We start from the raw sequence: 25,323 nt of genomic DNA, 5'->3' as shown, positions 1-25,323 counted from the left end.
AGGATTTATGAAAAGAGTTTTAGCACCCAGGAGTTTGGGGGGGGGAATTCTGCAAGTTTAAGTTTTTGTATATTCCCTGCAGAAAAAAAGTCTACTCGGAGAAGTATTCAATATGATTTAATCAGTGAGATACAACAAGTTTTAAAGCCGTGTTAACGTGCTATTTGTGCATATTCTTTGAATTTTGAAAGGTGTGGAACTGTATTTAATCTGTTAAAAATAGTATATATTTCACAAAGACTTTTTCCCCCCACGGGGTCCACATAAAAATAAGCTGCATATAATATTAGCCTAAAAGAAAGATATTTTTAAATTTTTACAAAAACGAAACTTTTAGTAGCATAGCTGAAATATTACGAAAACGTTAGAATACGTTCTAAAGATTTCAATGATAAGTTATAAATATCCTGTTTGTGACCTTTTTTAAAACTAGGACTGAAAGTACGAAAGCAAGGTTCTTCCAAAACACGTTTCAACACATCTATGTCAAAAATACGGCAGTTGCTGTGGTGCCTTGTTTAAGATCGCCCAGATTTGTAGGAAGACAAAGAAAAAAACTCGGTCCTTAATCCATCCCCACAAATAAGTCACACAATGTTAAATCCAGACTTCTTGGCCATCAACGTACTAGAACCGTGCTCCGGCCTTTTGAACGACAAAGCAGATTATCGTCCACACCAAGTTCTAAAGCGACGATCTGTAACAGTAACAATTCTTTTTGTACATTTAAGTACACAGACAACTTTTTCTACTTTCTTAATGGTCGTGTAACTTGACTCGGTCACGAAAACAAACTGTTTATTTCTTTTAGACTAATCCTGTATAAACAAGAACGCCCTACCTCAATTCTGAAATTATTTTGCTAGAATTCTTTGTCTTCTTTAGAACTGCTTTATAATTGGAAGTATACTAGAACTACAATTATCTGCATGCACTAACTGAAGCTATAACTCATCCAGACAATCGAAAATCCCGACAATGAAATTTTATTCATTTTGCTGTAAGCCAAATACATAGCTATTGTAATGGAAATAAGAGAATCTTATTCTTTCTTATCTTTCCGTTTTTAGTCTAACAAGATTGTACTATTCAAAAAAGAGGGAGATATTTTTATTTTCGTTAACCAAAATTCTGCAAACATTTATTTTGATAAAACTCAATAAGGGAATTATGACAATTACTTCGTTTTGCGAACAGTTCAGTTTTCCTACTATCCTGTTGAAACTTTCAGTTACTGTTATATAGTTAGTTATAAGTTTTCATTTTTGTGAAGCGATAACTCGCTTAGGAAGGATAGGTCGTTAGGTTCTTGCTTTCTGATAAGCAAAGTATTTAAAATAAGAGGTGCAGGATTAATTATTAGTAGGTATTAAAAGCTTGTGAGTCAATTTAGCCTACTTAATTTCTACCTATATTTTGTTCCAAATTAACAAAAATACATACGCTGGTATAAAATAACTTTTAGTTAAGCTATACGTTTGAGAGAAAACTAATAATAATAGCCAAAAACATTGAAAATAATCCATGCAGTATTTTAGTTGATGGTACTGCGCTAATCTTCTTCGCCTAAGCTCCTGAGTTTTTCTTAATACAATGTATAATTACTTCTTTCATTACACTCGTCAAGGAAAAGTACTATTTATGAGTTCACCTTCCTAAGTGCACACGAGGCCAGACAGTTATAACAATGTGTCTTTGGGCTTTGCTTCTATCGCGTAATCTCGGCTGGATGATGGCGCGAGGACTTGTATAACGGATTACTTTATATTTACTTTTGAAGAAAACTCAGGGCGTCTCAAACGAAGCAACAAGTAGTATGAGTTTAAAACCAAAATAGCTGGTCCGTTGCAGAAAAACTGTACACTCTTTCATTAATAATGTACGTATTTTCAATATATATCTATAAATAAATGAATACCTAAATGAAAATTACAAATTCTGTCAATGGGAATTACATGAATTCAAAGGCAGTGAAGTCTCAACTTTAAAAGTATTACTTTTATGCAGTTGAGAGAAACTTAATGAAACCTAACACAATGAACTGAAGCTGATTCTATTAAATTCAGGCCAGGTATAATACTACGATTTGTACTAACCTTTTTCAGAAATTATAAAACCTATGATTCTTGGAAAATATTTCGTACCAGTTAAATACAACATTATAACCTGTACAAATTTGTCACTTTGAATCATAAAGAGCACAAGACATGAAAATCTTGCATTTTTTTGGTTTGATAGAAAAGATGTTATTGATGCCCACTTAATAAAGACAACAGACACAGTGCAGTATTGTAAATTACCTTTAAAAATTCTTATGCATTACGCATATATATATATATATATGAATTCTAAATGTGTATTAATTTTTTTTTCAGATTTAAGCACAACGGTTTCTTTATCAAATTTGGAGTGCCCTGTTCAAAAAGAGCTCCTCAAGAGGTTACACCAGTTAGTAGAAGAAGATGCACATTTACAACAACAATTACATTATGTGGATCAAATAAATCTTACACTTTGGAAAAAGTTACACAATTTGGAATTTCATATCGGCGAATGCAAGAGAAAAAATATATCTGATGACTGTACAACGGACAGTTGCACGGATTCTGAATGTGATCTCTCAAGTAGACCACTTTCGAGAGAGCAAATTCACGATGAGTGTGTTGAAAGTAAGGATGGAAGTCCAAGCTCTCATAAAGGTATTATCGCTTGTTTAGACCAAAGTGAGCAAGAAATTAAGGAAAGGTTGATGAAATTAGAGCAGATTAATGCTTCATTCGAGAAAGAATTAGAAAATCGCGAAAAACTTTACTTGGAGAAGGAGCGAAAGTATGGTGAGTGGATGAAGACCGAGCAGAAGTTTATTGGGGACTTAAAAAGACTGGAAGAGGAGAGGGATTGTTTGGTAGAACAAGTATCAAGGCTGCAAAAAGAGAAAGAGGAACTTGTTGAACGTGTTCATGAACTAGAAAAGGAAATGGAAAATGTTAAGGAAAGGCATCGGCTGGAAACAGAAAAGATGAAAGCTGAGCAAGACAAAATGACACAACAATTAGAATTAAAAGTAGATCAATTGCTTGCAAAAGAAAAAGAACATCTAAAGCAAATAACAAATCTTAAAATTGAAAGAAGTAAAAGTGATAACCGAACTGAATCAGAGAAACTAAAAGCAAGTTACGTAGAACTTCAAATTGAGCTTAGTCGCACACGAGACAAAATACGTACAATGGAAGAAGATTTCAAAGTTCGCATGGACGAAACTCGTAGCAAACATATGCTGGAAGAAGCCCGATTATTAACAGAGCTGGAAATGCTTCGTAACAAAAATTTAGGATGCGACGAAATGATTAATAGTTTCCAATTGAGGCAAAATGAGTTGATGAGCATTTTGAGGCAAAAGGAGCAGGATCTGGAGCAGGCGAGACTTGAATATAAAAGGAATATGGAAGCCACAGAAGAAGCGCACCGTAAAGTTGAGGCTGAACTTAAACGACAGCTTAGAGAAATGGAAGAAGGAACAGCTTTAACTACCCAAGCACTTACGGATGAAAGAATGCGCTTAGAAAAAGAACTTCAAGAAAATATCGATGACCTTAAGTAAGTATAATTTCTTATTTTCAGCACATGAAATTATGTGAATGCGATCTGACAGGTGCAAGTCATAGATTAAATGGTATTTATCTCTTTGTAGAGCAGTTGATTTCAAATTTTATTACGGTTTTAAACCTTTCTCAAAACGTATATAATAAAAATGGATATTGTAAAAATAGGAAAGTGTACTTTAAGAATTAGAAAAACTGAATTTGAAAGTTACAATTAGTGTTGTTTTAAGATAAAGACAATTTTGATTAGATTTAAAGAAAATATAAAAACAAAACAACTTCTGACATTAGCTATGAAAAGGGATATTAACAGTATCTCAGAGCAAAGGTAAAATAAGCTCTATGAACAATTAGAATGGGTTGCAATATCTCAGAAGGGCTTCAAAATTGTGGGCGTGCAGTTAACCCTTTGATTGCCGCGTATTCGTATTCGGGTGACAGTTGAGTATTTACGAAGTAAATTAGGTATTTGAAAAAATGAATGTTGAAAAAGGAAACGCAAATGATTGTTGCTGACAGATAAATTCATTCCTTTCACTAAACTGTATTGTGCTTTCTTCGGTATCAACCTTTCTTTCTTCCTAAATAACCAGTTATTATAAAATAAGATCAGTAGTATCTACATTACATTTATTATCACTGCATTAATCAACATTCGAATCAGAATCTGAAGATGTAATTTTGTTTATAATTATCTTTCTGAAAAATTTCGGGATGTTCCTTACCCTTATTATTCAAGTTTTTGTAAGCGTTGCAACAGTTTCTTCTTCATTGCTATATAATTCACTTAAAAAATACTCTTTCCTTTTTCTTTTAGACATTGCAAAAAGTTGAGGCAGCAATTTTAACAGAAAAATGTTTTGACTATTTGTCGCTGCAGAAAAAATACTTGGAAAAGAAGAAATAATCTTCGAATATAACACCCTTTCTTAGATACTTCGTTCTTGAGGAAAGATTTTAAACTGAATGCATGTCCTAAAATGTTTCATTCTAGATATTCTACACTCCTATTATCGGAAACATTTGACGCATGGCATAGCAACGTTTGTGGCCTAAAGGACATTCTATTACAAACTCGCGTGACAGTCAGAGTTAAAAAAAATTCGTTGTACTTACATATAAAATATTTACATCTCTTTACGTCTAACAGAACAGAAGTAAGCGTATAAACTGCTGCTACTCTGTAGAAGTAAAACTCAGTATGACCACTGTCCTTTGATGCAGTGATCAAACTGGTCTTTTAGCTTGTAAAAATGGTTCCTAAATTGCTGTTCAGTGACATCATGGATTGCATCTGTAATCCTGACTCTAATCTTATCTCTAGAATGGGACCTGGATTAGTAACATCTGTTTCCGTACAGCTTCCCAGGAAGAAAAGCATATAAAGTGTAATCAAATAAACGAGGTGGCAAGCAATGAAAAATTGATCTCGCATGATAGCATACCATTGTATTAAGATCAGGTGAAGGAGGTGGTCAAACAGATGATGTGGCCCTAAATTCAATAGTCTGGGAAGGCATCACACAGAACCTGCTGCACATTCGAAGTATATAATTACTAAAATATGTATAGATAGCAAAAGCCTTAACATGCATGTGCATTGTATTTCTGTAATGTGTAAATCCAAATTTATAAATGTTTATATGGACTTGAGTTTCAGTATACTGGATTCTTAGTCTTGATAAAATCATGTAATGATGAAATATTTGCTATCTCTCTTAAGATTAACTTTTTCAATGTATTCCTATAGGGGTAAGGAAGAAGTTTACAAGGCACGCATTGCAGAATTGGAAAATAACGTTTCTCATTTGCACGATGAGCTCCACAGGATAACAGGAGATATTGATTCCGGATTTGGATCTGAACCTTCCACAGACAGTATTAGTAACTTTAGACGAGAGAAGTTGCTCAACCAACTTAGAGAGCTCCGTGATCGCGAAGCAGAATTACGAGAGAAATTAGATGAAATGGAGCAGAAAGAGGCTGCTTATAGAGAAACTCTTGAGCATGCTGATCGAATAGTGGCATCCGTAGAACAAGGATATAAAAATAAAATCGAAGAACTGGAGATTTCGGAAAGGAATTTAAAGCAACGTGTAGGACACTTAGAAGCGGTGGAAAGCCATCTTAGAGGAGTGTTGCACAAAGAAAGGCGAAGTTCAGATGGCAGAAAGCCTGATGATCTAGTTGTGGAGCTTCTTGAAGCGGAAGCACGAGAAACAGGATTAAAGGAGAACATCGAAAGGTTAGAACAATTGCAGAGAAGCTCCATGAACAAAGTGAAGGATCTAGAAAAGGTAAGCTGTATTTGTTCAGAATGCGTATGTTAATAAAGTTATTTTAAGTTAATGATTATACGCAACTGCATGTTATTAACACGGTTTTCAATGGTGGCACTTGCCAAATAGTGGTAATATTTTAGATGCTGTTAATGAGAACTTCTTATATGCTTTGCTTTATAAGGATTCTGTGTGGTGTTTTGAAATATGCATGCTTTAATGAATGTGGCTTGAGAAATTCTGCACAGCTAGTTCCAGAACATTATCGAAATGCTGTATACTGCAGTAAAGATGGTGAACATGATATCAAGGGTATCCGAATGTCATAAGAAGCGACTTGGATTGCCAGTGCAGAGGGTTTATAATGTTCTACACTTTCTACAACATCGGTGCAATGACCGACCCAGCTATAAAGACAAATAAGTTGTCTTTGGCGCTCATTGCAAAATGTGGCGTTTCAGTGAAAATTATGCGGCTTTGACTATTCCACGTTGGCTGAGTCCAAGGTAATGGAATTGATGTCAGTGGTGTCTCCTGGTCAAAAAGTAGGCAAAGGAATAGTCTATTCGAAATTCAGTTTTCTTACCACAAGTAATCTGACAACTTCTATAATTTTAGATGATGACATGACTGCTGATACTGTTCGTATGAACTTCTGCGACTGCTTAATCCTAACATTCTGTCGCGTCCCTAGGAGGACGTCTAATAGACGTGTACCTATAATTTATATTTTCCGGGGCATACTATCATTACTATTACTGGGTTACCGCATCGCTTCAACTCAATGCTTGGCAGTACGGCTGTTGGTATAACCAGCCTCTTTCAGTGCAATGATACGCTATCCATCAACCCCATTCGCCTGTTTATATTATGCTCGGATCCGTTTATAAGTTATCCGTATGGTCTAACAATACTCGATCTATACAATGATAATCAGCAATCATAATTGTCCATCCTTTTTGTAGTTGTCAGCCCTGTTCGATATTATTGCTAGCGAAGGTATGGTTGGGCCCGAGTTAGAATATTTTCATGCTTATAATATTTTCATGCAGGTGTCTCTTGCGGGGCACCGTACGAAATGTTCTTGGTGAACACACGGCTTCACAATTGTTGGATATGGTCATTCTCGACGATTGGTTGGCATTCTTCCAACCATTGGATTAAAAATTATTCTTTTTAAATTTTAATGTTGACAAAGCCTTTCTGGCTGCTCTCAGATCCTACTGTACAGCCACCTATCGTAATTTATACTACCGTGGCCTACCGTATAGCCATTTGCCGCAATTTCTTTGATATTTCCATATTTGGTCCTCAGTTAACGATGGCCTTGGGTTGTGTGGCTCTCTCTTTCTTCAGCATATACATGATATATATTTATCAGTCTCTATATATTAATCAATAACTGAGCTTGTTTTAGTGATAGAGGAATAGTAATGTTGTAATCAATTCTTCGTCATTTCATAAACAATAACAATTGGCCTTGCTAAACACTAAATTTTACTTCGTGGAACTGAAACATATTCCTCTGCATTCTTGACGAATCGAAAATCCCTGTGCCTCTTTCCCGATGAGAATGTATTTCATGAAAAACTTAAAAATAACTTCAGAGGTATCCTCCAATTAAAATTGATTTATCGAAGAAAGATCTAACTTTAAGCTCTTGAGAGTATATGAGAACAAACCAGATGCATTCGTTGGAAAATTCAAATCACGCTTTAAGTTCAGATTCATAATTTAGAATAAATAATTGAAAAATTCATGTGATGTGATTTTTCTATGGTAGTGAGCATCTAAAAACTATAAGCTTTCTGGACCGAGGATTAATAAAATGTAAAGGTAATTCTATAAAATTAATAAATATTATGCTAACTTTTAAAAAATTATACTATAAATGCTTTCTGATCTCTACTCGGTGTTGCACCTTTCGAATTTTTTTGTTGTTGATATTAATGATGAGGTAAAAATCGTATGAGAATCTCCACCGGATAAGCATATTGTTACGGATTTGGTATTTAAATAGCTAATGTTAGTTGAATTATAAATTAAATGGTTTTATTTCCCGCGCAGTTCAGCGCGTGATGAATATTAAAGGAAAGCTAAGCCGGAAAATTGAAAATACAAGAGCGCGTGCATTTAGCATTTAATAAATTTCTCTTTTTGATTTCGAGAAAGTACTAGAAAATTCTCGCGCGCGATTTTAAAATCTTATAAAAGAAGGAAAACCTCTCAGTTCGTAGTAGTTACTTAGTTTGTTGTTGCTTAGAAAACTGCTCTTGTTGATTGTAGCGAATTCGCGGATTAGCTTTATATAGCTGTTTTGAATTAAGTTCTCTTGAATGTTTGAGTAGTTAAAGGATAACTACTGTGAGATATTGTGATACTGCACGGTTATTTGAGGACGTTAATTATATTTCTTGTGATAATAATAAAGTTTCTTCATTTTTCATCGGACTTGGGCATTCATTTCTTAACGAACCCGTATGCACGCAACAATATAAAGCATAACATTATGCCACTTTGCGGAATTTTTCGACTTTGATTCATGCCATTTGGCAGAACAGATAAAACGAGGATTGTCCAGTACAAAGTTAGACCAATTTGTACTTTCTCGAATACAAATCGTATATAATACACATTTTATCATCAGAAAATCTATAGGTAGACTTATGATAAAAATCATACGCATAGGTATGAACTTATTGTATAACTTATAAGCGCTTAGATCTAAAAAAGAGAAACATTTCAATGCATTTTTCACATTGCATTTGAGATATGATATAGTTGCATAAAAAACTGTAATTAATTTTCACGAATAATGAAATGAAGTTCGATATTAATATGTAAGCAGATCTATCGCAAAAGCCTGGGTATCATCAAAATTACAGTTTTTTTAAATATATTAATTGACATTTTTGTTGCTTTAATTGTCTTAAAATATACATTACGAAATGCTGTCTGTTATTAAAACAGATCATTCATTTGAAGAGCTGCGTCACAACTGTAGAACTGAAATATAAACTGTATTAATTTCAGCTCCGAGAAAAGCTCGAAGCCCAGCTGTGTGACCGAGACGAATTATCATCTAATCTACAGAAAACGCAGCAAGAGCTGGACCTCGCGCGCAAATCTGTAGCCAAACTGAAGAAGTCTGAAGAAGATCTGAAGACATCGCTCCAACAAACAGAAAGTGTGCTAGCGACAACAGAGAGCCAGATGAGGAACAAAATTAAAACCATCGAAGAAGAAAAGAGAGGTCTCGAAGAGACAGTTGAAGAGTTAAGAGCGCAGGTACGAGACCTAAAGAATAAACTGGAAAGAATATCTGACGATGAAGAAGAGGAAAGAATGTCAGTCGCCATTCCAAATCAATCGTCTGCCTCCTCAAGCCTACAACAAGCCTGCGGTGAGGTAAGACGAATTTAATTTATTTTTGCAGTTGCAATAATAAACGATATGACTTTTGATGCTTTCCTATTTTCGCAACATAATTTATATTAAAAATGAAATGAAATTTTGAATTTTGTAAGGTTCTATCCTACTTTAATAGTCAGCTTCAAGAACCATAAAGACAGACAGACGACTTATCCTCCTGTCGTACCTTTTTAAATACAATAACCACAAGCTCAGGTTAAAGTTTAAAATAAACCTTTTTATAAACACGTCAGCCTGACATATACACAGAACTGATAACAATGACAGAAAGTCAAATCTCTATTACTCGGAGGAAAACATTAAGCAAATTTCCAATCACATTAAAATATTAAATATAAAGTAACTAGCGCCGAAATAAGTTTAGTCTTTTCCTTAAATATTCACTATGGAATTTCGGCTAGCGAAGGTGAAGCCAGTAATGATCTCAGCAGCCAAATAGTTTCCAAGGACACTCTCTCAAATTCAAGAACTAGAAAGTAACACACGGGAATTTCTAAATTTATGTATCCGAATATGATTCGTTGTTTTTAATGCAGAGCCAAATGTGGTTTGATGTGAAATTTTTCCCCTTTCGTTTTCTTTTTTGAACGCAGTAAAATATTGTAGGGGTTTTCTATCTCATAATATTCGTTATTTAACACCTGCTATTCGATATCAATTTTATTTCTTAACGAATTTTCGTGAAGAATTACGTCTAATTTATAAGTAGTGTTACAAAGTGACAACCAAAGCCATTTCTAAAACACCGCGCTGCAGCATTTTACAGTATAATTATTGTAAGATTTCGGTTTTTCTTTAAATCGCAAAAGTGGTTTTACTTGTAAAAACGATTAAATAAAACTGCGGGTTTTTGACGCGAGATACTGTAATAAATCAGAGTTCTCGATGTTGTAGCCATAGCTACACTGTTACTAAATGAATACTGTCTGACATTATATATACGTATGCAAAATATAAAACATGAACGATACTTAAATGGCTATAGACCTTTCAAATTCTTATCTAAATATTAATATAACCTCCTTCACATATGCATTGACGCAGAATTTCTTTTCCTGCAGAGATCCGCATTGCTGTGAGCTTTTATCCAATTATCATTTAGAATCAAATAATTTCCGAGTATAGATGTTTCAGCTGCCTTACGCGCACTCTAATTTGCGGCTCGTGCGCCCTTATGCCTCAATAAGCTACGTCTCTGGCTTGAATATTTCTCCATTGTTTAAAAAAAGGTAACTGCGTAATTTAAAAATATGGGGTGCAGATTGCCCCACTGGGCTGTGCCATGAAAAGAAATACATTATTCAATAACATATGTTGACGAGAATCAACAAATAATAAAAGAGATATTCGGATTATCAAGTGATTTTGCGATTTTTCATTCCAGTTATCTACTATGGCACAGAATCAACCTTTCCGCTATCACAGTTTCCGCCACTCTAGTGAATGATTCATCTAAATACTCTCTTAGTATCACTTTATTTTTACACGTATTATATATATATATAAAATATGGGATTTCTTCATTATACACTTTTCCACTTGGACAACCAAAATGCCCCATTTAAATTTGCTGCCTCGTGCAGTGAATAACATGCACACCTACACGCAGCAGCTCTGATGATACGGTAACATTACTCAGATGGTACTGGTAACAGTGGAGCGGGCTTTAGAAAATCAAAATTTGATTCAGTTTCGAGGCGTTATAAGGATACATGCAAATGTGAATAGAAATGTTAAGATGTATTCCTTACGCTAGCGTAAGGAACTCTACAAGCAATTTAAAAATAAACAAACTGCATAAACAGCCCCTGGAGAACAAACCGTTTACACCATGCTGGTTTGTTAACATGCGTGAAAATAATTTGTTCTTCAATTATTAGTTTTAATTTAAATACTTAAATTTAAATCATCTTTATGGGGAACCTTACTCGGGCAACTGATCGTACCCATAGAAAAAGGAATATTTATCCGAATAAAAAAAATTGAAAAACCTGTCTTTGGTTTTTTTTTTTTTTTTTTTTTGTTCCAACATTCATGTAATTAAATTTTTATGACTTTCTAAATAGATTCAAAATACTAAATTTTAAAACGCTGAAATATTTCATGTGCTTATGATTCTGATTTACAGAATCTACTCCAGTCGGAGAAAAATAGCTTATAAGGTTATGGTTATGCGCCACTGACCAGCCTTCCGACCTAAGGTAAAATCGAACGGAATGATGCCTGATCAGCGGAAAAAACAACAAGCAGCCACTACAACAAGGCAATGGCTGAAAGACCAATTGCCATTAATTGCTCTTAATCTGGAATGACACAGAATAGTACTTTATAAAAATGATAATAATATGATATGATAATGATAATAGCTTATAAGGTATTTCTTCTGCCTTCCTAGCGTGCCTTCGTGGTGTAGTGGTTTGCCCACTGGGCCGGTATTCCAGAGGTCCGAGGTTCGATTCCTGGCGAATGTGTTGTTAATTTTTCATCTCTCCGGCTTTTCCAAATAATCCTAATGTCTCTGCAAGCTTGCTAAGATAACAATCCAAAGTAATACTTTTTAATTCATTTTAAATGAATGCAAATTCTTTTTTTTTTCCAAATGGACTGATGACGATGCTGATAAACAAACACATTTGAAATTTCTTTGAATTCCTTCCAGTTGCACAAGAAATCAGTTGTCAAAACTTTCAGTTCGTGTTATTCGTTGAAAATTCGGAATTATTAGTTCATCACGTACGAAAATATTAAACTGAGGTTTAGAATTTTCAGAAATGCCTAAGATAAAACATAAATAGTTAACCGTTTTTAACGTGAATTGAGCTGGATCTAGTCTTTATAACTATAACGTCTAATAATCGAAAACGTCCGGGCCGTCATTCGACTTTTATTGCTGTAAATCAACTCTATAATTTTAATATAACCTAAAGCAAAACTGCCCGAGATAGTTTTCAGCAAATCTAAAATAATGACGAAAACACAAATGAACATTGTGATTGTTAATAATTGGTAATACAATAGAATATGAACATTTTTGTTAAGAGCTGCTAATATAAATGGACAAAAGAATTGAAGTGAGATCTATTTTTAAACTAACATATAAATATTAAGTTATTCATAAATGAATGTACAGTTAAGTAAGATTAGTAAAATAGCGTTATTTATAATGTTCCTATGTTACATAAAAGTTCAGTGCTTTTATTTTTTTTTTGATGAGGCGTGATTTACATTATAGAAATAACACATATACCAACTTAACGTACAAGAAAACATGCTTGTAATAGATTCGTATTTTTCAGGGAATTCTGAGAATACTTGATTATATTTTTTTAGTTTTCGTATTTTTATGTAAAAATTAAATACTGGGAGATTTTATTTAATTTTTGGTTTAATTTAATGCAGGATATTGAAGATGCTGATTACACAGATGTTGATGATTCTTCTCCTGACTTGGATATTCAAGATAATAAACCTAACGAAAACTTCTCCGGGAGAACTCCAATTAAAACACCACTTTCTCAGCTTTCCAGTTTAGAAAATTTTCCAGGTACTCCTACTACTTCCAGCCCAACTACAATTAAAACGCTATCTTCCCAGCCATTCAGTTTAGGAAATTTTCCAGGGACTTTAGCTGCTTCCAGTCCACCTCCAATTAAAATACCATCTTCCCAGCCATTCAGTTTAGGAAATTTTCCAGGGAGTCTAGCTGCTTCCAGTCCAGCTTCAATTAAAACGCCAACATCCGAGCCATCCAGTTTAAGAAATTTTCCAGATACCCCTGCTTCTTCCAGTCTCTTTCAAGAACCCAATAGGCAACAGGTATTTTATATTCTATTGCAAGTTGATAAAATTCTAACGCATTTTATCACGTATGTATGCGCTCAGTTTTAGTTCTTGAAATATGATGTTAATTGATAAGCCATAAGTAAGTGTTGAATGGTTTCATATGATGTTTAAAATTCAAAAATGATGTATACAATCCAATCCTTACATAAGGAATGTTAAGAGACGTAACTAAAACATTGCTAAATCGAGGATGTAGTTAAATCGAATACATTGTTAAATCTTTAAAAAATATTTAGTACTTCTCTACTCCATTTTTGATTGGCTGTATGCTAATCTCCTTATTCTATATTAGTTTAAAATTTTTACCTTGAAATCTTGCCTAAAATCGAACGGCAAACCCTAGGTGTGCCCAGACCGGGCTCACCGATAATCTAGGACAACTGAGAGTCAGTATTCTTTGTTTCTCGGCATCTCATCTGTCAGTTTATTGACAACAATGCTCGTTTCAGCATTCTTTTCGAAGCTCTATTCAATCAGTGTGCCACTTTGGGCACACCCACAGAATTAAAACGATAAGTGCTACCTTCACAAAATTTTACTTGTGTACTCCTCTAGGCCTAATTAGACTGCCTACCTTTTTTTTTTTTTTTTTTTTTTTTTTTTTTTAATCAAAACTACGACTTTAAAATGTAAAGTGCCGGAAAGGGATAATGCAAAGTAAAGAACAAAACCCTTTTCTAAGACTTGGTTGTGAATTTCAAATTTGGAAGGAAATATTACTTGTTTTAGCACAATTTCATAGCCACAAATGAATTTAAAATAGACTAACTTTTATAAAATATTATTTTTAAATCAAAGAAATCCATTTCTAAATGCAAGATAATTTGACATTCTTTTTATACGCTTCGATTCGGACCACTAAAAATAAGCGGTAAATCGAGGGAAGGTATGATTGAAAGGAGAATTGGTAAATTGTGATTGGAGAATGCAAATACAACGATGAAGATCGATGCTGTGTATTGGTATCCTATTTTTTAAAATTTAAATCTAATCCTTTTGAAGAAGAGATTGAAGAGAGAGTTAATGTTCTTTGGAAAGAAATGTCTTCGTAATTTAACGAGTAAACGTACGTAAAAAGTCTGCTTCAACTAAGTAAACCTTAAATTAATTGATAGGAATAGAAATGCTGTTTTCATATGCCAACGCTGTTTTCATAGAATTGTCTTTAAATTTAATTTGTTTTATTTTGTTTACACTGAATAGTCTCCCACAATTCATTAACGATTAGCAAATTGCTTGAAATTTATTTCAATATAAAATCTTTAAAATGTACTTCAATATGTCATGATTGTCTTACTCAGTGTAAATATAATTGCTAAAAGCAGGAAGTATAAGAAATGCTTTGAAATACATTTCATCTCTTACCAAAATAAGCTCTTAATTACTCTTAATGTGTTTCACAGGTTGAGGTAGATAGTTACGATAGCGCTCGTCAGAATTTTGAGGATTGCATGATGAAAGCAATGGCTGCTATGAAACACGATTTACAGGCGAAGGTAATTTTTTGATTTCAAGAGATTCTTAAATAAGGTTCTCTTAAAATATCTTTATTTCTCTGAAATTGTTAAATTTCATTATACTCAAATGATAATTTATCCAAAACGATTATGAAATTTATTTAAGTATATTTAATAGCAACATTGCACTATATATTTTTGTATGATTTCAGAAAATAAACAGAGAAAATACGGAGAAACGAATGAAATTTTTTCTTTCTGACCAATCCAGACAACAGACTACACCTCAGCAAGTAATTATATCTCTGCATTAATCTGATTCAGCATTGTATTTCTAAATGTCTTTTCTTCCACAAAGTATGGAGATAACACAGTGAAAACTTCTCTACAGGATTTAGATAAATCTTAACCGACTTGATCATTTTGTAGTACCTAGTCTATTTGAGTGAAATTACATGCATTTATCTTCGTAGGCGCATGCTTGAAAAACTGAAAAATCTTACTTTGGAGCATTATGAATTTTCTTTATAAAGATAGTTATCAGTAACAAGAATCAATCTGTTTGGAAGCTATTAAATGTAGCTCCTAAACACTTATGTTATTTATGCTATGAGTAGGAAAATAAACTACGCTACACGTATTTTTACTAAAAAACGTTTCTTTCGAAAATAGCAAAGATAAAACAAGAATGAACTCTAAAAGAGGAGCAAAATAATGAACCACATACCTCTCAACTATGTTACAATCAAAGAACGTTAAATAACAGTCAGAGTCCTGGTGTAGAGTTAAATAAAATAACAACTAACAATCGTATTGATTACTTGACTATAGTAAAGCACATTACGATTCTCTTCCTAAGGAAAGAGATGCCTTCTTGCAGAACTTTCTAAGGGAACTGGATTGTATTCATTTTATACACTGCTAAATCACGAAAACTTCCAAGAAATTAATCCGTTTACTCCGATTTGTCTCCTAACTAGCACGGTTAATGAAGCACGGTATAGAAGCAGCATGGAATGAGTTGCCCGTTTCTGTCGTCGATGCTCGGTTCGACTCCCTGCCTAACTGGATAAGGGCCGTTTTAAGTGCCAGGGCTGGCAGCTGTTTCTACTAATTTCGCACCCTTGTAAACCCTCAGACTGCTTGCAAATTTGATCATTTTGTCTTCATGCACTCACTGTTTTCATTTTGCCTCACTGTTTAACCACAAAAAGTATCTTTTTTGTATTTTCTTTCCTTCATTGTATTGTAGTTTTAATGTACTTAAGTTCCTGCCTAGTTGAATCCTATGTATGTAAACATTTTTAATTAATAAAATTTATTTTGCAGGTAACTTCTCAGAAGGCAGAGGAGGAAGAACATGATTACGATGGTAAGTCTATTTCACATATGCAGTTAAAAAAAAAAAAAAAAAAAAAAAAAAAAAAAAAAAAAAAGATTATTTATTATTTATGAAAACAGGCTAAAATATCAGAATTTTAAAAAAGACCGAAAACGTATTTTTAGACATGTGAAAATATGTTAAACAGATTTGAGATTTTTGATGGAAATCAGACATACTTATCTCAGAGCAGTCGATTTCCATTTTCTATGGTAAAACGCTGCACAAATTTTTGTGCTTAGAGTTTTATAAGGAAATTTATTATTAGATCACTAGTATAATAAGGAAGATTTTTCTGAATTGGTAAATCATTTTAGATTCCATAAAGTGTACTGATTGATGGGCTATTTCAAAACAAAAGTAGCTGCGGTATCTTTCAAGCGTACGAATTTAAAATGTTCTGTCCTCAGAATCTAATCTAAAAGGTATAATCTTTCTTTCCTCCTCTCTTAATGAATTCAGTGTTTAATTATGTGAATTTAGGCAGTTATTTAGGACACGAGGAATACTAAATATGGAATATAAAGACTGTCCTGATAACAGATACATCCTCTTTGGTAATCAGAAACTCGACACAAAATGAGGGCAGTTCTTTGGACCGTGACGTAGCCGATACTGGATTCTACCAGAGCCTCCTAACAGCATTATATACCGAGCAAACCAGTTCGCTTGAGGTCTTACGAGAACCCCTCACAGAAATGAAATGCAAGTGAAATGTAAAGGGCCCAAAGTGCCCAGGGGGGCCCATGCGTTAAGACGGCCCTGATTTCTAATGATAGGGTTTTTCAGGATTGATATGTGCTTTAGGGGCCTAATTAATATGGCTGTATCGCTGAAAATATAGTATACAGTATGCATAAATACATTAGTTCTGATATACGTGTGATTATTTAGAGAGGTTGCATATTTCGTACCTAACTTGACATCCAGTGGGGATAGCTTTATACACTCTAATGTTGAAAAGATATGCTGAAAGAATGAGCATGGTGGAGAAATAAGACACGAGATTTTCTCACTATTGGTTAAACTCATCAAATATTAAGAGTTTCAGACATTCATATACGAGGTATGAGGTATTGAAAAGTGAGCTGTCAGAATTCGAAACTACTATTCTTTCAAAAGATGGAAAAACAGCATATATATAGTATGGAGCTTTAAAATATTTTGACGCATTAATGTATCTTTTAACCTATAACTAATTATTTAGTTATCTACGTATAACTAGAGTTTGTATGAATCTGAAAAGCTTTTATTTAATTAATTATTACAAACGATGCATTTTTTCCCTCAGAAGTTCTACCACGTCCCACTAACTTCCGTGTTGTCCAAAGAGTGGGATCTGATACTCTTCTGGTTGGCTGGGATTATGTGAATCCTGCACTTCTGGAAGGATTTGAGGTATGTCTGAAAAGCCTTCTAAAATTTTATAAATTTCCTTCTTTAAATCAAAGCATTCTTTAAATCGAGCTTTTTTACATCAAATCATTTGGCATTAACTATATTGTGGCCCTTTTCTTCCTAATAATATTGTACATTCTATCAAACTCAAACTAAAGAGAAATTTTTTAGAAGGTCAGGTAAAGATTTACAGTTTAAATTTTAAAATAGTTTTTATAAATGAAATCAATATATAAATTAATGAAAACGTTTTTCTGTCAAGGACAGTGACAAAATTAAATAATTTAGCGAATAAAAAATAAAACAATTAAACATGATCTAGCACTTTCATGTAAAGCAGTATAAAAAAGATGAAAGTTGGAAGCACTAAAACTAACACTTTCATTAAGACACAATAACGCGCCGAACATGTATTAATTTAGAAGTCAAACAACAATGCAATTATTATTAGATCATTATTAATTTAGAAGTCAGTGCATTAATTTAGAAGTCAGACAATCAATTGCTAATCATTGCAATACCGAAGGCTGCCTTTGGATGAAGCTTCGAGAATGTAAACCCAATGAAGTCAAATGACTTACCAAACGTGAGAAGAGCCAATTCCCCGTTGGAGATCTTGCAGAGGACATCTCTTCCCTTAGAAAGATAGGTTTTGCGCACTTGCTGGTTCAAAATTATAAAAACAGACCGACTAGTCTAAATGACTCTTATTACAAGCAGAAGCTGATACCTTAAGTAGGTATTTCTTCTTCTTTGTTAATACCTCCATCACTTCTGGTAACATTCTTTTGTGAATGAGAGCAGCCTTTGCTATCTGGGCAATGAAATAAAGATGTAAACTTTCATAACTATATTATTGCTTGAAGCAGTTTGTGTTTCTGTTTTAGTATATGTCTTTGTTAAGTTAATGGTTTAATATTATGTGATCAAATTGTGAAATTACGTATTATACGTGTATAATGCGCATGCACGGGTATTACAGTATGGAAATATTTTTATATGATTTTTCAACCTCAATTGTAATGTAGATTGTTTTTACTAAATAGTTTTTCTAAAGAATCAGTTGAACCCACCAGCGACCGAGTTGTAAAGTCGCTGAACCCTGGTAGTCCGGTCCGAGGTTCGTATCCCGCGAACGGGCTGGCTGCATGGGCGTTTTCGTGGTTTTTCCCCATGTGTAACGTGCATACGAGCCAGTTTCTCTTAGAAAGTCCTCCACGAAGGCATCCCTCTCCTTAGGCAGATAGCCCTCGAGGCTTTGTCATAATCACACACACACGCGCTAAAGAATCAGTTTCAACGTGCAGCAGACTTTTCATAGAAATACGGCATATACTCTGTATAATGTATAAGCGTCTATTATACTATTCACTTGAAGAAAAGTTGAAAATATTCTGCACTGGCACTCAGACTCAGTTGAACGTGATAAATCTCAGTAGACTTCCTCAACAGCCCGAACTACGTCACTAATATTGCTTTTTACGTCTTCTAATGCGCGAGAAGTATTTTTCTAAGCACGGCATTTCATGTGACAAACTATTTTACAACGAGTTTCCTTATTACAAAGATCTTTCCGAATTTCACAGGGTTCAAGAGGCTTTTGAAAGACTCTGCATTTTATGAACGAGAAAACTATTTTTCTACTCTTAACATTCATGGCATTTACTAAAATTTAACTTTTTCATTTCGTTTAGGTTTACGTCAACGGCCAGCTGCATGAAACTGTTTACGCACCGGATCGTACAAAAGCTCTCATAAGTGGCCTCAATCTAAAGCGGCATTTGCAGCTGAGTATTTGTGCATTGTCCCAGTGTGGTCAGATGTCTGAACCTGCGGTTCTTGAATTGCCTTCCCCAGGCAGAAACAATGGCTTCTATTTCCAAGTATGAAATATTTACGATGTTAGCATTTGTTAATGAGAATGTGATATTATTATATTGATGCCGATATGAATGTTTACAATGCCAAGTTTTTTTTCCCTTTTGCTTTGTGCATTAGTTATGTAAAGAAAAGTCAGAAAATGTGATATTAGTTTACTTATCTACTCAACAGTCTTTCATTGTGTCTTAATAAAATGATCACGTTTATTTTCTTTTACTCTGTATTGCTTATTTTTTCAATCAGTTAACTCCTATATCGCTTTAAGCTCTGGTACATAACCTTAAGCTGAGGTTCCTTGTCATATGTATTAATATCACATTCACTCAACTAAAAGAACTAAATTTATTAATATAAATTTTTAACACAAAAAAGGGTTGTTGTTTCTGCTTGTTATTCCTTTTCTTGCTACTTAAGAAGCTTTTGTCACTGTACGTAGCGTAAAGGGTTTTCTTATCTTCTAAAATATAACAGTGCATTGCCTGAAGACGTAACTGTATTATCCATTCGAGAATGATAGATACTTCTTATTAATATCTAAGATATTTAACATGCCATCAAGTTTTATTGTGTTCATTATTAAGGCTGTTAAAAGGTGTTTTTGTGTTACGCATTGAGATCATCGAGTGCAAAGTTTTCTGGAACTCTCTGGCTGTACATTGTCACACACATGATTAAAAAAGAAAGAGAGGAAGAAAATGGGCAATCTGCAAACTTCAGATACAGTCTAGTACATTAAAGTGGAATTTTCCATAACTGTTTTAAATTAAAAATGTATTTTTATATTTTCAAACACCATAAATGACAAATAACCTCAATCTTGCGATATAATGTGTATAAATTTACAGCTTTCGAATCACGTTTTCGAAAGTAAATCATTGCCAAAAATATAAATGATATTACTGCTATATATCATAACTTTATGGAACTAGAAGTCCTGGAATACCTTAAGGGAGGGTTGAATTTATATCTTTTCTTCTTTCTTCTACTAAAAAATAAAAAAATAAAGGTATGTGCTCTCATATATATATATACTTTCACTCTTATGAAGTGTCAGCATTTATTTATTTATGTAAGTGGACTTAATTCTTCATTAAGTGTTATTATTTATTTAGGATGAAGACGACGATGAAGATGAAGACAGTCTTTTTGAAGATTCTGTGTATGAAAAAAACAGACCTTATTCCATGGAATGGTGACTTGAATGAACTGAATGGCTCACAACTGCATTTAATTGTCAGAGACTTCTTTCATTTTACCAGAACTCAGAAAGATATGTTGATGTGTTCTCAACGAACAAAATGTGATGACTGAGAAACTGACACACATATCATTTAGTTTTTATCCGTTGTAGAAAGACTTTGTAGTTTTATAACAATAGATATATTAAAAATCATCTGTGATTTGTGAAAAAATGTGTTTTCATCATGGTCCTATTTACACTATTAACTGATCGTGCAAGGTCACGAAACTGTTATAGAAAACACGATAGCTTCTAGCTAATTTGAAACTGAATGTAATTTATAATTATCATTCCCTTAAAGAAACTGAAAGAAACACAGTTGGCAAAATTCAGTTTTTACTAGATATCAACTATGTAAAGTGTTTGGCGCTGTCATTGAAATGATAATGAAATAAAGATTAAATTATGCTAATTATCAGCATTGGCATGATTCACGTGCATCTCTTCCAAGAAGTGTTTATTAAAAAATCAAGCATCACCAGCATATTAATACCTGAGCTATGTTTTAAATAGTTCAGACCAAGAGCAGCACAAGGAAACTTATTTAATGCAAGTGAAAATAGCTGGCCATTTATTACAATTTTAACTACTTAGTACATGAACAGACGTATGAACAGAATTTCATATTAATTTTGATTATGTCCGAAAGTTACATAAGCATCGAAGGCATGCACATAGCAACATTCTGATGATTTACAATATATGCATTATATAGTATTATCAGAATCTATGTTAATTACCATAAAATTATTTAAAATTATTATAAAAAATATTATCATAAAATTATCATAAAAGTATTTATTGCTTAACATTTCTTCCCCCCACAAATCGTGATCAAAACTTAGTATTTATTTTTAGAGAGTCTTTATCTTCCATTTTAACATTCTATGATAAAAAAAATTTACCGCTGTAAGAATCTTCTATACATTTAGGAATTAAATTTCTTCTACATTCTTATTCAAAGGAAAGACATTATCAAATATATTTCAGTAAATATTTTGAAAAATTACATTAAGCCCCAACTTTTGGATGACTTAAGGTATAAGAGCAATTTTTCAAGAAACAACATGGTAAAATCGGTTCTTTGGTGCAGATATTTATACCAGAGGCTTGTTTAAATATACCTTCATAATTTCCTTAATTAGCGTAATCTGTATTCTGCCCTTAAAACCATGGCTCTAAAACCTAAGTCCATTTCTACAGCATCCCACGTCATCACCTTCATTATTGCATCATTCTTTTACGATTAATAGTAACTTATCATATTGTATCAAAGTTTTCACTAACGGCCAAATGGTAAAGCTAACCCAGCGTGAAGAAGTCAATGAAGCCTTTGTTCTGGCCTGAATGCAAGCTTTTATTCGACATGGCACTGACTTAGAAAATTTCTCTTTATTAAAGCGAATTTTTAATATTTATCTTTTATTATAAAAAACATAGAAATAATTCTCGGTTCATTTGATGTCATTCTAGGATGGTCGAGACGTCGTTTCGTCAGTTTCCGCATGTGCTCTGTTGTTGACATAGGAACCTAAGGATGTGCTTGGCAGGCGTCAAGACAAAAGGAAATTCTGTATGGCACAAAAAGGTATTTCCTATATTGAGTTATAGAGTTTCGTAAAGTAGTTGTGTTGTACGTACGTTATGGATGAATAGAGAGTGCGGTTATTATGCGTGTGACAACGGATGGTTTATATAGATGAATCGGGAGGTAAGAGAGCCGCCCTGAAAATCACTTGATCTTTCGGTTCTATTGTCGCCTTCTGTCCACTGCCCATTAGAGCTTCAAACTTGCTGTTTCTTGTTAGTTTCTGCTGAAGTCTTTTAAATGCCCCACATCTGCGAAGTAAATGATGAGTGATTCTACAATGTTCTCAATTATATCGATGAATCGTTCAATTCAATCGTTCAATTCAATCTTTCAATTCGATCGTACAGCCTCTTTCAAATTATTTCTATGTCTCAATGAGCATATGAAAGGAATTTCTTTTCCCTCTTATTTTCCCTCTTATTTTTCCTTTGTAATGTTACTATAATGGTTGAACAACAGATGCGAATACCGTAACATGGAGCTGTTATACTGTGGTGCTATCTGTTGGTTATTGCTAACAACTGCATTATTTTTGCACTGAAATACAATAAAGCGTTAAATTATTGAATCATACTAATAGGGAAAGGGGAATATTTCCTTTTAGGCACAAATCAAAAATTTGGTTTAAGTCTAATAGAATCGTTAATAAATATAATGTTTTTAATGTCCGAGTTGTAAATTTGATCCATAATGTGAGGACTATTAAATTTGGAATATTTTTTAATAATTTTTGCGCTATGATTGGTGAAGAGCTATTCAATAAAACTATCACAAAATCAGTATTTTAAAAAAGAGGAATTAGAATGTTTTAATCTAGCTCAAATAACTAACGCAACTAAAAAAAATTCTAAAATTCTAGGGTTAATTGAACTTATGAAACGAAAATGACAAATAAATGAGCAGTTTAGAAAAGGGGGATGATGAAAGTGTTTTTCAGTAAATAAGGAAATGCACAACTTGCCTTTTTCAATTTAGGAGAAACTGAGTAGAAAGAGAAATTATTCGGTTAATCTTACCAGAGAATGGAATTAATCTTTCATATTCATTAAACATTCAAACAATTTTTTAATTTTTACTGTAAGATGTAATTTTTTTGTAAAAAGAATAATATCTTCTTCTTTCTTAATTTTATTTTAACCACAGCTTTCGTTTTTAGTTATTCAGTTGTGTTTAAGCAATACTTTACGAAAGGAAGAAACCGACTTAAAATTCCTATTTTATTATTATTTATGTTTATTTATCTACTTACAACTTCTTTTTGGTACTGAGTTTACTTGATTCATCCCATTAATTTTGTATGACAATTGAAACAGAAATTTATCGGCTGTCTTTGTTGGCTTTAAGTCAGCTTATGCTGTAAAGTAGAAGGAAAATATTCCTTTGAAGCTTTCAGATATCTGCATTCATTCTAGCATGCTTAAATGATATTAATATCTTCTGAATAATTCTACAGGGTTAGGTACAACAACTGCCGTTCGAAATACAGAGCTCTCACAACAGGTCTTCCACAGGGAGTAGTCTCTAGCTGCTGACTTTTTAATGTATATATTTCATAATTTGGTGATGAAACTGAAATCAATAAACGGCGTTAGATGTCTTTTTTATGTTGACGACGTGGTTATATGGACAGTATGTCACAGAAAACTGCAGAGCATCATGTCAGTTCCATTTTGATTAGAATGCTACTAGCCATAGAAAATTGGATCCGATTAAACCACAGAAAAGTAAACCTTGATAAGACTTACGTTGAATCTTTCTCCCTAACCAACTAATCCTTCCTTCTACGACTTTTTTTTGCGAAGGACATTTAATCCCGACTGATGAAAATTTCAAATATTTTGGTATATCCCTCGATAGAAAACTTTTCTGGAGATCACATATAGAGGATAGAATACGTTGATCTTCGAGAATACTCTCTCTGTTAAAGATTGTAACATGTTCTAAGTGGGGATGCTCAAGAAGTACTCATAATACCAGTTATTATACTTATATTTTATATATTTTGATATATTGTTCGTGAACCGTTAATCACTTCCTCAAAGAAAATTCTCAATAATATAGAAAATTTCCAGAATCGGGTACTGCGCCTAATAACAGGTGCAGTGAAAACAGCTAATATTGATTGCATGCAGTTATGTACTAATAACAGACCTATTAGTCTGATTATCTAGGAAAGTGCTGTGCTTCTTTGGGAGAAAATCATCAGAACACAGAGATGCCTGGCCTTTTGGGATAAGGTTTCCTTTTTCACCGAGCAGGAATCTGAAGATACAAAGTGGTTTCATCCAGGGAGCTTATGAAGTGATTTCAAGTTCGAGCCTTAATTTCGAGTTCGAACATTTCTTACTACCTCGTAAACTTATTGAAAAGAAGGGTTTCTCCATTTCCTTGGACTTGAAAAAGAGGAGTTCAGAGCCGAGACAATGAAAATGTGCTCAGTGCTTTGGCATACGAAACTATAAATTCTTACTCTCTGGAAAATGAATGGTTGCGAGTGCATACTGATAGTTCCATATAGGGTTGATTTCACTAACGGCGGTGCAAGGAAGGAGGTTAGAATAAATATTCTGATATTTATTCTATCCCTTGGGTACAAGTGTTAATTGCGAGTTATACGCACCCATTGGCTCATATGAAGCTGCTCTTGACGGTGAAATTATAGCCATCGACCGAGCCCGGCTACAACTACAGACTCGCCTGGGGCATTTTTCAAAGGTGGTCTTCTTATCAAATTCCAGAGCCGCCCTTCGAACTTTGTAATTTGACTTATAGACATTTCTTTTTCAATTGCCGATTGGTGTTTCGGTCTTAAGTGGCTCTCAGATAATGACAAAGAGGTTGTACTTCAATAGATTCCCTCCCATTGTGGAGTTCAGGGTAATGAGGCCACCGATATCTTGACTAAGGTAACGTATGTCCTTCAAACATCACAGCCTGGTCTCCGGTACAACTACGCCAATCAGTGAATCGTTAGGAAAGGATTCCTCAGCGATTCCTTTTTCCAAGAACTCCCAAAGATAAATAGAAATAAATCATGGTTTAGACAGCTTCTTGGAGTATCCGAATGGCCTAGAAAGAAATCTGTCGCATTGTTCCTTCTTATATCTGGCCATGACTACTTCATAAACATCATCAACGCATCAATGTCACTCCTGACTCTCTTTGCCCCTTATGGATTCTTAATGAAGACGTAGACTTGCCATATGCCATCAATTGTCC

General features: G+C 33.7%; 1 protein-coding gene across 5 annotated transcripts in view; it reads left to right on the top strand.

The window, feature by feature from the left end:
• Positions 1 to 20,928, top strand: part of LOC118195444 (uncharacterized) — a 185,103-nt gene extending 164,175 nt beyond the window's left edge. For 4 of the 5 annotated variants that reach the window (XM_085809650.1, XM_035366759.2, XM_035366761.2 and 1 more), the window contains 10 exons: positions 2,376 to 3,597; positions 5,353 to 5,899; positions 8,915 to 9,289; positions 12,713 to 13,129; positions 14,560 to 14,652; positions 14,826 to 14,906; positions 15,943 to 15,985; positions 17,286 to 17,392; positions 19,087 to 19,275; positions 20,386 to 20,928. In XM_085809650.1, the coding sequence (XP_085665776.1) occupies positions 2,376 to 3,597; positions 5,353 to 5,899; positions 8,915 to 9,289; positions 12,713 to 13,129; positions 14,560 to 14,652; positions 14,826 to 14,906; positions 15,943 to 15,985; positions 17,286 to 17,392; positions 19,087 to 19,275; positions 20,386 to 20,469 (3,158 nt within the window). In that variant the 3' untranslated portion in view covers positions 20,470 to 20,928. The remainder of the gene's footprint in view (positions 1 to 2,375; positions 3,598 to 5,352; positions 5,900 to 8,914; positions 9,290 to 12,712; positions 13,130 to 14,559; positions 14,653 to 14,825; positions 14,907 to 15,942; positions 15,986 to 17,285; positions 17,393 to 19,086; positions 19,276 to 20,385) is intronic. The other variant, XM_035366760.2, reaches the window with a different exon arrangement.
• Positions 20,929 to 25,323: the final 4,395 nt, after the last annotated feature.

Source organism: Stegodyphus dumicola, chromosome X2 (assembly GCF_044657685.1).
Source record: "Stegodyphus dumicola isolate Sdum_Otavi_A_Nest chromosome X2, ASM4465768v1".
In the NCBI taxonomy this organism is placed as follows: domain Eukaryota; kingdom Metazoa; phylum Arthropoda; class Arachnida; order Araneae; family Eresidae; genus Stegodyphus; species Stegodyphus dumicola.
The sequence above is the reverse complement of the archived record's forward strand: the minus strand, read 5'-3'. Positions and strand labels throughout refer to the sequence as shown.